General features: G+C 29.4%; 1 protein-coding gene across 1 annotated transcript in view; it reads right to left on the bottom strand.

Moving 5' to 3' along the window:
- LOC111632680 (cell cycle checkpoint control protein RAD9A-like) overlaps positions 1–12949 on the bottom strand; it is a 44722-nt gene that overhangs the window by 830 nt on the left and 30943 nt on the right. Inside the window, exons 14-17 of the mRNA XM_023377178.1 lie at positions 12162–12329; positions 9378–9442; positions 6932–7072; positions 3523–3694 (exon numbers count right to left, since the gene is read on the bottom strand). Coding sequence (XP_023232946.1) covers positions 3523–3694; positions 6932–7072; positions 9378–9442; positions 12162–12329 — 546 coding nt within the window. The remainder of the gene's footprint in view (positions 1–3522; positions 3695–6931; positions 7073–9377; positions 9443–12161; positions 12330–12949) is intronic.

Below are 12949 nucleotides of genomic sequence, written 5' to 3'. Positions count from 1 at the left end.
CAAGAATACAAAAACAAACCATTAGAACATTCTGGTGGCATTTGCACCTGTGTTCCTGGATAAAAATGGTTTGTTTTTGTATTCCTGACCTACCTTTAGTTTCTCTAAGACTTTTTGAATCATCCTGTATATATAGGGTTGAAAGGAAAGTTGGTACACCTCATATAACTTAAGCGGCACTACAACAGGTGGATTAAGTGATTTTGGCACTCCTCGTTTTCTTTAGTTCTGTATTTTGCCACTAACTGATACAAAATAAGCTTTTTTTTTTTTTTTTGCCTAATTGGACTTATTTATGCTGATACTTGGTTCAGCAGAAATACATTCAGGAAAGAGCAAAATGCACTAAATAATAAACATTCACAAAACAACATATATGAAGCACAGGTGCAATGAACCAAGTAATCTACTGCACAACAACCTGTGCAGTAGATTACTTGGTTCATTGTGCATCGTCAACAACATTGGAGAACTTCTGGATTCGGGACAGAATTCTGTCTTGAACAGTATGCAGCATTGCAGGGATTACGGATGCATTATTTTAAAATCTGCCATGGTGGAAGGTTCTGTAGTGTATGCTTTATTTTCCATGGATGACCATGCAGGGCATTCCATACAACCACTATATCCAATAACTTTGTTGCCAAACATTGCAAATCAGTTTTCCACAATTCTTTCTTAATGTTTTCTGTTTTCCTGTAATTTAATTTTTTTCCTATGAGTATTTTTGGTTCAGCATTTTCCACTAGGGATGCTAAAATCACATTTGATGGACTGTGTAGGGTCATTTTCTCACAGGTGCCAGGAAAGTTAGTTTAAAACTAGCTTTCCTGGTTAAGGAATATATGAACTTTCCTTTGAACCCTGATAAAAAAAAATGTATGCATTTGAAGTCAAAGACCCATTGTCATTTGAATAAGTTTTATTTCTGCAAAGCAAAATCATTTGTTTATATAAATTATTGGAGAGAAAGAACTCCCAATGCTTTTTGAACATTTAATTCTCTTAGATTAAACAAATCTAAAATGGCTTACAATAGTGCTTTGAATTTGTTGAGAGATCCTTATCACAGACAAAAACAATATTGGCTAATGGTCTTGCTAATTCTGTTCGTGTTGTGTACGATGGATGAACAGAGGAACTGACAAATGGGTCAAAACAAAAGCAATTTGCATTAGATTATGAAATAAGACATTATATAATAAATGTTTTGTTGAATATTTCCATCGTTCATAGGTCAAACACAATACTTTTGCTATGCAAAAGTATCGTGTTTGACCTATGGAAAATTCTTTCATCTGATGCATGACATTTTTCTCTCTTAGATATTTGTCATTTAAAGTACAAGGTGATTCAAAAGTCACAAAAATTTTTAAAAATTAATAACTCACAAACTATTTACAGTAAAATGATGCGGTTTTCACAGAAATGCTTAGAAAGAAGCTGTATTTTTTTTTTACATGTAATAAAAATTTTAGTACTAAAATTTTTATTACATGTAAAAAAAATACCGCTTCTTTCTAAGCATTTCTGTGAAAACTGCACCATCTTACTGTAAATAGTTTATTAATTATTAATTTTTTAATATTTCTGTGCCTTTGAATCATCCTGTACAATAATCAGTTTCTATTTTAAAGATGCATTGCAAGCATAAAGGCCATCCTAATTTGTTGGAATAATAAAACTATATTCCTGTCACTAGTTTTATCATTCCAAAAATTGGGGTGACCTTATATTTTTGCAATGCACATTAATTACTTAGTTATTGAGACTTGTCTATATTTGATAAGATTACAGTTAATGTTACCAGTTGATTATTTACTTAACCAGGATGAACAGAGCCCTACACATTTGATCTCAACTAGCCACAATTTGGTATTCTAATTTTTGTAAAAAATAACTGCCTTGTTACTTTTTGACTGGCTCTAATATATGAAATTTATCCACTATTATTGTCTGCTATAACTGAAGTAAGAAATTACAACAATTTTAAGTGTAATTAAAGATAACACGAAATAATAATAATGCTTTTTTACAATGTTTTATAAAATATTATCAATAGAATACACTTAAAATCTATCATGACTGATTAAGCAAAGATATAAAAGTATTCTAGCCATAATTTAGTATTCTTTTGGAAAATGCACTCCAAATTTGAAGTGGTGATGTTAATCAGGAAAAGATTATACAGTCAAAATTTTTAATACAATAAAACGAGCATTTTAATTTAGAAATTTTCCAAGAGATACTGAATTACCAATTTATGATCATAGCCAAAGCAATGTTTACAACTTTTTTTTATTAAAAAAAGAAATGTGTGTGTAAGTTGTAAACATTTGTTACCATGTTGCCAATATATTAATATCGAAAAAGATTGTTTACTTCTAAATGAGACTAGTTTTAGTATAAAATTACTATCAAAATGTGATAATAGAAACAATATGGTCATTACAATATTTTAAATTAATATTTGTTTACTTTTACTTTTCTGGCCGTTATGTATACATAACAAGGGAAAGTATTGGAATCGTGTCAAATTCAACCTTCCAGGTTTTTTGCAAATCTCCATGTTTTGAGATCCCCCAAACCCAACAGTCAAAAAAACGGCAAAAACATTCCATGGGTGTGTTGTCATTAATTTCATTTAATGTCTCAGGACAGAGTGAAGATTAAGAAAAAATTTGACATGGTAGCTTGTGTATAGAGGGCATTGATGCTATTAAATTTTGGTGATGAAAGGTCAAGGGGAGATAGAGGTGGTCATATGTCATTGGGCTTAATGAAGATTTTACTTGTTAGCATTTACAGATCTTTATAAAACTCATCTCTACCTCAGAATTAAGTCCTTTTGTTATTTTATAACAAAATCTCATAATAGATGGTGCCATGTATGATTAATAATTAAAAAGTAATTAAAAATTACTTTTTAATTATTAATCTCTTAACATCTGGGAAAGTTACACAACTTGTTACTAGATTTTTTTTACATAGAGTTATACAAAATTGGTTTTATTCCCTAAAGAAAACTGTTAATTATGCATATTAAAAAGAACTGGCCATGTAATGGTTCATACACTTGTAATGCATTTATCCATCATACTTTTATTTAGGTACTTTTTTTATTACTGTTCAATGCAGTTTTTAAATACAACAGATGGACTGTTTGATTCTGTGCCAAAAAAATACAGTGAGACTAAACTGCACAAGATAAGATAAAATTAAATTTTTATTTGATACCACAAAAGGAAAAAGATGCATTAGTTTAAATTTTTAAATGTAATAGATTTCCTCACACATTTAGGTTGCAAATAGAAAACTTTGAAACTTGTCAGTTTGCATGCATATTTTAACAGTGTCTTATTGAAATGTGATTGTTCCAACAATATGAATATATTGTTGAAACAATCACATTGGTTGGAACTTATTTACTTCAGGGTATTTGGCTTTTAATTGGGAAATCAGAATCAAAGACAAACTGTTTGCATTGAATGATGGCAAAACAAAAAAATAAAAATCCATTACCTTTTTATGGGGTGGTGTGGAGGGCACAACATTCTCTTCTGCACACTCCGTCGGTGCAGCTTCAAAAGCCACAGGATCTGCAGATGTGTTTTCGATCATTGTCAGGGACATGTCAGAGTTATCATCTGTGGTCAACAGAGCAACATGTCTGTCATCATTTTCCTTTAAGTCACTGGAAAGAGAGAATGAAAATTTAAATAGTCAATATATCGTTGTGATACACATTAAAAATCTTTGGGCAGGGCTCTGAGTTTAGATCATAAAGACGTCTCCTTTATGATCTAATCATAATAAAATTTTGTGGAAACTGATTACAGCTGTGCAGAAGATCCTATTTGCAAATTGGGTATGCTCAATGTCATAATTTAAATGCATTGTTCCCAATAGATTAGTTTTCCTGTATAAACCTATATCATTTGACTTATCTGGTCCCAGAATTAGTCCTGTATAAATAACAATTTTTTTCCTACCTCCATTAGTCCGGCAATTGATCACTAACTAATCGTGGTCCCAAGACAATGGTTTCAAATTTAAAAATAAATAAATATTTATTTATTTAGTAGCTTGGAGAATGAGTTAAAAAATTGGCACAGCCACAGGAGCCTCACTTTCTTAGTACCAACAAGATTGTGCCTGCTGCATGATGATAAATGGAGCTGTTGTCTGCAGCCCTCTGCCATATTATTAAAATTTCTATTATGTTATACTTCTCAATCTTGCAGAAAAACTGTACTGTATACTGTTATACAGAGCTAGGAGAGGTGAATATAGCAAAACCAGAGTTGTGCCAAACTTTGTCAAATTACAGGAAGGGCAAATGAAAGTAAAATCTTTCTTTTATGATTGAAATTATGAAAACATTCTAGGCCTCAAAAAACCCTACTTTGAATTAAGGCATAAAGTTTGCACAAAACAAATGTCAAAAATTTCTTCAGCAAGAATTAATGTTTTAAATTACTGTAATATCTATAATTTAAAAATATAGATAAGCACAATTTAATGATTATTATTATTTGATATAAATAATAATATAACACTGAATTCTTGCTAAAAAAATCTTTGAACAGTTTTCTGGAATTTTTGTTTTCGATTTTCATAAGAAATGATGCATTGAGATTATACTGCAATTTTTTATATATACATAGCTGTATACAGACTAAATAATTGTAAATAATAAAATTTTGTAATTAAAAATAGTGCAGACATAGTTATGTCTTTTTAAAAAAATGATCAACACTTAAACGACTGTCCAGCATCGAGGAACAAACTGCAGCATGTCATGGGATCTAAAATATTTGACACCTCCACAAGAAGTCTGACTTTACTCAAACATTTCAAGTCTGCAAGCAAGCCGGATGCTTGGTCGAGCCAGTGTAGCTTTACATATTAGGTATTTAAAACTTTGCAATCACATAATATACTCAAACAAATATTTTGACAAATTTAACAATGTATAAGCAAAAATAAAATGACCGTTAAATTTTATATTCTTTTTCTTCTGCAGGAATTATTTCCGTCTAACCTTCAATACTTCTTTAACGTATTTGATTTGTGAAACGACAATAAAAACAAAAGTATGCAATTCTTAAATTGCAAAGTCATGTATCCACCTCATTAATTATCAGGTGATACGAACACAAGTTATAATAATTAAATAAAAGATGTACTGTACAATTTAAACAGAGATGTTTAAATTTCAGATTGTTCTGTTAAATTTGAATATATAGCATAATACTTTCAATTGACTGAAATAGATAATTATGCAATTTATAAAATATAATCTGGATTCACTGTTATTATGATGATGTTAAAATTTAGTGATGGGCTCATTCAATCTGTAAAATTCCTTCTTTCGTGAAAATAATGCAATTTCTCAGATGTGTAATGCTAAAATTGAGTCCACAATTTTTAATATTTCACTTGAATTAATATTTAATAATTATATGCAAACAATTATTCTTACTAGATACAATTGTCTAGTATGAGAACAAATCAAGGGAAACAATCTGAATAAGTCATTTAATTTTAGTTCCAAGAAGGATGAGCAAATCATTTTGGATATTTTGAATAAATGATTATTTTTTGTTCAAACGAACCTATCACTAATTAAGAATTTCAGAAGGAAAAATGACTAAATTAATTTAGATATTCCAATGTGGCAGAAGTGTTTACTTCCATCTGTGTGGAGCACTTGTGGGAAAAATAAAACTTTAAAAATTACTTTTTGTCATTCAGTGGTGTTTTTTCATTAAAAAAAGATACCTATCAAATAATAAAAATACAGTAAGACCCACTTAATGCTGCCTTGATTAACGCAACGCAATCAGCACAAAGCCTAAGAAAAAGCTCAAAATTTACACCAATTCAAATTATCACAGCATTTCATTGATTTGTAAATAATACAATTATTTATGAACACAAACCAATCAGCAAAAGGTGGCAATTTGTTGTAGCACCGTATTTCCCCTAAATCTATGTTTGTTTGGTGCAATTTTGGAAAAAATATAACATTGTGGATGCCATAGGCAATATTGACTTGGCTTGGCAAAAATTAACTGATAAATGCATGAACAAAGTGTGGAAGAAGTTATTGCTGTAGGTATCCAAGAATTCTCGATGAGAAGAGCCTATTGCTGTATTGTTAGGTTGACCAAACTCAACCTAATCGATACAACAGGACTAGGAGATGTAGATGAACAGGATATTGAGGAATTACCATAGGTTTCTGGTGAGAGTCTTATCAACGATGACCTTCAAGAACTGACAGAACAAGGAATCCATGTAGAACTGGAAAATAGTGATTCTGAAAACAAAGAACCCAAAAAATTTCTCTACAGATTTCCTTAGTAAAAGTTTGGAATGATAATTGAAATCATTGATCAAATTGTAGCGAATAATCCAGATTTTGAAAGGAGTGCAAAAGTAAAATGATGCGTTTTGGATGTAATCTTCTGCTACCAACATTTGCTTAAGGAAACAGAAAAAAAGTAACATATGAAACTATACAACTTTATCACATAAAACAATAATTTCAAAAAAGTCAGGATCTTTGTCACAAAAAATGAACTTTACATTTCTATGTACATATATTTATGTTTACATGTATTATTATGCAAATATAAAAATAACTTAAAATTAAAGTAAAATCTGTTTAATTTTTGTTGCGTGTTCCCCTTTCCCTATTTACTCTGTGTTAAAATGACATCATTTAACATTGTTTCATTTAGCACTTTGTCATCTAGGAACGCATCCCATGCTTAAGTGAGGTCTTACTGTATTAAATGGGGAGAAAAGCCCAAAAAGATTAAATTATTGAAATATTTCAAGAAATAACAATTATATTCTGCTTACTAATTAAACACAGATTTTTAAAAGTTATGCTAGTAGTGATTTTTAAGTATCACCTTACCTGTCTTGAGGCACAGCAACAGAAGAATTATTACTCTGTCGCATGCTTGTGCTCATTTGGGATCCGATCTCTTCCGACAAAGTGGCCAAGACAAATTCCGCTTCCACGCCCGGAATTTCTTGTATTTCAAATAAAATTGGCCTAAACAAATAAAAAGTAACAATGGTAAATCAGTATGGAGATTAAAAAAATTTATATCATTATTACATACAGTATTTTAATTATGTTACACAAAAAATGAATTTGAAATTATTTTATTACATCCCGAAATTTATATGAATCAGATTGTCATTTGATCAAATGATGATTATTATTATTGTTCCAGACATTAATTTCAGAAAGATATATTAATATAATATGTGAGGGATGAACAGACCCCCCATTAAAGTGTTATTTTAAATTTTAATTATTGGGAAATTCAATCATCAAACTTCGAGCGTTTTATCAAGTTAGGCTAAAAGCCATAAAAATTATTTCCCACGGAGTTAGTTCCTTGTTGAGGAGGATCCAGCTAGTCAGTGATGTGTCACCCGAACTTTCAATAGAGTGCCCATATTGGACGCCAGACCATTTACAACAACCACCTGACCTTATGGAAAAAACCCAAGAGGAATAACATGAGAAAATGGAAAAAACACCCGAGGTCAGTCGTCTTCCAACGTCTGTCCACAAAAGTCGTCCTCCCAGATTAATACCGTGACCAAGACTCCAGGATTAATTCCGTGCCTCTTTAAGGATATCATCCTGACTTTTGGCCTCCTGTTAACGGACAAGATCCGGAATCATTCTATCGAACATTCTATCGGCGTCAACAGTGTCATCTGACCACAGATCTTCGACCCAAAAGAAAGGTATTTATCAACCTGCGATTCGTTTGTAAACTCTCTCTCTCGAACAGCTTAGTATAATTAGGGGCTATGACAGAAATCGAATATATCTGTATTTTCTTTAGTACTAAGTAAAATTGTTATTTATTTGTTACTATGGAGTCTGAGTGAGTCACTTCCTCGTCTCTCTCCTCACCTCTACTCCGAATCCAATCGCTCACCTGCTACCGCTCACGTGACGTAACGTCGCAATTTCCGAGTCCTGCAAGACTCGGTGGTGTCAGATTTAGGTCTCCTGACGTGGTGTCAAAGAGTCACCGACCCTACGGTCACACATATATAAAATTTATTTCATCTGTTAATTTATCACACTAAAATGACTAAAATGATTACTACAAGACTCACCAGATACAGAGTAGTTCATTTTAATCAATCCACTGGAATAACTAAAAATATGCATCCCACAAAAAGTTCAGAGCAAAAAATGTTAGACTTTAACTCTAAGCTCTAACGTTCTCTTCCTATGTATCTGGAGACGAAATTATCATCATCTCCCATGCTACAAAGGGAATTTGTATAGCAAAACCAGTCAATTCCTAAAAATTCTATTTCCTTAAACTAAAACACACAGCAAACATGTTCCATACCAGTGAAATTAGCCATTTTCAAATGCACAGAATTCAATACTACAGCTCTATGTGCTTTGCTATAAATCAATGCCTCAACCAATGCTTTGAATGTTATAAAATCTTTTTTGAATAACCCTGTATTATAATATGGATTTGTTCTGATCACAAGGAATGTCACCTTTTAGATTGATTGAAACTTAATTACTTAAAGTTTCCATCGATATTGTACCTCAGTAGCAGTATTCACAGTACTGGTACTGAGTGCCAACAAGCCTATGTTCAATTTTACCATTATAGGAAAATTATGGTAACCAATATGAATGATATTTAAATCCAAATTGTCTTACATAAGGGAGCTAGACTGGATTTGATAATGTTTTTAGTCAACAAAAAATGCACTTGTGGATTATGTGCCACTACATATTATGGGCAGGAAATAATAGTAATTCTTCCTCTACTGGTGAAAGTGGATACAGCAGTGCAACAGCATAAAACCTTTGACCAAGTGAGGACCCAAAAATCCTAATTATTTATAATCTGCATAAAGATGTTAGAATTTATTCCAGACATTTGCCCATTATTTGAATTTAAAACTATACAGAAATTATTATTTATAACATCTCATTATTAAAATACTTCATAATTGCATTATTATATTGATATATAATCAATAATTAGCCAACTTAATTTAATTAAATCATTAGAATCCATTATCTAGCAACTCTTCTTTCAGCTTTTAATGTTAATAAAATGTCAAGTGTGGGAAAAAGCAAGTACTGTGTATCTATATGCCATTTTTAATAATTTAAGTTTTTTAATTATTTTGCCCATACGTCGGTAAAATTAACACTTTTCTCTTATGCTTAAATGACTCAAATATATTGATTGTTTTAGTAATTAAAATGAATATTTTAAATCTTTTAAAATATTTTAAAATGAATATTTTAAAAATTTTTATATTTTATATTTATATTATTTTCAAAGACTTACACTCCAGAGGCTTGAATGCATATTAAAATAGGTACACTACAAGATTCAGCAAAATTTACAACAGCCTATAAAAAAAAAAACATAAAATTACACATTTCGTTTTGTAAATTATCATCTTAAACAAATTTATAAAATTTTATATTAAATGTCTTATAAATTTTTGTCACATTTATTTCAAATTATTTTAGAAATTTAAATTTTAATAATGAAAATAGCAAGATCTACATGTCATTCTATCTTTAGATGAACATGTTTATTTTCTGTTAGGATACAATGCTGTAATAATACATAGAATCTAACAAGTTTAATTTGAAAAATACATTATGTTTTGGAATAAACTACATGAAATACACAGTAGAAAATAGAATAGAGTTTCATAACAGAGTTTGATAGCTTTTGAATTGGAGAGTTATATCAAGAATGTCAGAAGCTTAAGCTAGGAGTAGAATAATGAAGTGTCATGCTAATTGGAAAAAACTGTAGATTCTTAATTGTAGTCAGACAACCCTCAAAATAGAGAAAATCTGTAGAATGAAATTTCAGAAAACCAATTGACAAAATTTAGGAACATCTGAGAACCTTCAGAGTGGTCAGCAAAGTTCAAACAGGCTAAGGACATAGTGACTAGAATAAGAAGTTATATCTTAATAGTAAGATAACAATCAGTATATGTCTCAAACAGAGGATGGATTGAATGAAATAGTATTCCAAAATATGTTGTGTTACCTGGCTCTCCTCCAGAAGCAGTGTTATTTGTGACCTTGTGAACTTTATGTTGATGTTTGCTCTGATAAGAATTTATATAACTGTATTTAAAACGCATTTACTGTTTTTATACAATTGTATAAATCAGAAAAGAACCTATGTCCTTAAGACCAAAAATAAAAAAAAAACATAGACAGCTAATCAGGAGAATATAAATTTAACTGTTTCTCTTTTGTAAAATGAGTCAGCTTCAACCTTATTTGTTCAAAAATTCACTAGAATAATAAAAAAAAGGACATCTTCATAATTTGTCCTTTTCGCACACCTTAGGAACACAAAGTCACATGGAACAGGCGATTTTATTTTGCGATCCTTTTCTGTCTCACTATGTAAAACTTGTTAAAATAATTTCTCTGACAGTGGCAGTGTGAAAAGGAGATATTATGAAAATGTTATTCTGATTTTTTTGGAATGTTTCTCCTATATGAGAGAACTTTCAACCATATATTTGCTCTGAATTTTTTAAAATAAATTATAAATACAGTATATCTAATTTATTGTTAAAACACAAAATATGTAGAAAATATTTTATTAGTAGATTTACAATAAATATTATGAAGGTGAAATAATCTTATATTGTGTTTAATTCAAAAAGATCTTTTCAAAACTTTTCTACTTTACTCAGTATTTAAATAAATATATTAACTAAAAAATCTATAACAATATATTCTAAATAGCCAACAGTAATAATACATTAACATTTGACTAAAATAATAATTTCTAGATAAGCCTGCAAACTTAATAAATATCTGTTAAAAATTATTTATAACTTAGTACATATTTTTTTAATGAAATCATATGGAAGAGAATGAGGTAATGAGAAAGAAGATAAAAAAAAGAAGAGAGAAAGTTCCAGTAGGGTACCAAATGCTTAGGGTAAATGAGCTTGTTCATACATTAAAAAGAAATACTTAGTTTAAAAAAAATGAAATACATCCAATTCTGTTTTTACAGTATATAATTCCTGAAAAATCCATGTAAAAAGAGATATTGTCCATATGGAAAAATAAAAAGTTGGTTTCTTAAAAACAAGTAATCATGTGATAAGACAATTAATATGATATGACATATTTAAACAATATATTTCAATTTTAATTAATAACTCAGAGAATGACAACTGTAACTTATCAGCAAAATTTAATAAACTTATATTATTGCACAGATTTTATTTTATTTTTTATTTGACTTTTTCAATTAAACATCAAAATACCTCTAACTTTTAACATAAAATGGCATACAAAAACAATTCCTCATAAATAAAAAAAAAAAATGCAATTGCGCAAACAAATTGTCAAACTTCAAATTAAATTTTTTCTGACTGCTTCAATTGTGAGATAAAGTTGGAATTAAAGATTGAATGCCATTACTTGCATTCGGGTTGTAAAATACAGCCAAAACTTAATTGATGAGGCATTAAGGCATCAACCACTGCTCTGGGGAACTCAAGATTGAACTAGGCAGCTGAAAAATTCCAGGAATTTTTTGGGGGACAATCTATCCCATACCAGTCTATCTCCATTGTTTTCCCAACAATGGTTATGATTAAAAGGTTTCTTGGTTCAAAAAAATCTTTTTTTTATAAAAAAAACGCAATATTTTACGAACAAAGTATGACTATTTTTTATTAGGATTAAAATCAAATGAAGATTTTAAAAATAAAAATTTATTGAAACTTGTTAAGTTAAAGCAAATTATATAAAAAATAAATTGAATTTTTTCCCAGCCTATTTTAAATCAAAATCATGTAAAAAAAAAAAGCTGTGTAAACAAAATTGGGTGTAGGATGTCATTTTTATCTGTAAATATTTACATCTAAAATATATGAATAATACATGCTTACACAAACATATTAATTTCCATTAAATTCAACATCACACAAATAATAATAAGAATAAAGATTCCTTAGGATTCCAATCAAGCTATGTGCAGTTGGATGTAATGGAAATTAATGTGTCCTTGTGAGCACAAGTAATTGCCAATTCCCTTATAAAGTGAATACATGAAAAATACCAAATTCACCCTTAATTCTTTAAGACAAAATGTGACTATTATTTCTGTTTCTAACTGATACAGTTCAAATTCTTCTTTCTCTAGAGACAGCTCAGTATGAATTACTTGGTTGGGATCTATAAAAAAGTAAAAATATAAAATTGGTATATTAGTTAAATTAAATTTTAAAAATATAGTAGTTTTTGTTATATTTCTTCACACTATTAAATATATTGTTCCTGTTTTGTGATTCCAATTCAGAAAATACTATATAACAGGGATGGCCACCGAGTCTATCACGATCGACTGATTGATCAATGAATTATTTTTGGTTAACTGCAGAAAATATGGCCTGTTAAAACACAAAAAATATGATAAATTTCAAAAGAAATATTAAATCCATATTTTTTTACTGAGAAATCTCTTAACTATTTGCTATAGATTAGTAATTCTCCATAAGATAATGTGTGATGGATACAAAGAAGTGTTCTTTGTGTTGATGGTCTCTGTACTTTTATAGAACAGAGTTGTGATTAGATTGTTAGTATTTTTAACCCATGAAAGCTGTCACACTCCACTATAAGTTGTCCAAGATCGCTATGCAATGAATATTTGTGCAATTTACATTATAAATTACCATAAAAACTAATTTTAAGCATTTATAAAAATGCTACACAATTACTAAAAGTCATTTTACTTGTAGTATTTTTTTAAACATTAAAATATATTAATTAAATTAAAAATAACACTAGACTGACAATCAATATAAGTTACATAATCAAAATCAATTTAAAAAAGAAAAATACAAATATTTAGTT

This window comes from Centruroides sculpturatus, unplaced genomic scaffold (genome assembly GCF_000671375.1).
Source record: "Centruroides sculpturatus isolate CEXI.00-Female unplaced genomic scaffold, Cexi_2.0 scaffold480, whole genome shotgun sequence".
Classification (NCBI taxonomy): Eukaryota; Metazoa; Arthropoda; class Arachnida; order Scorpiones; family Buthidae; genus Centruroides; species Centruroides sculpturatus.
The sequence above is the reverse complement of the archived record's forward strand: the minus strand, read 5'-3'. Positions and strand labels throughout refer to the sequence as shown.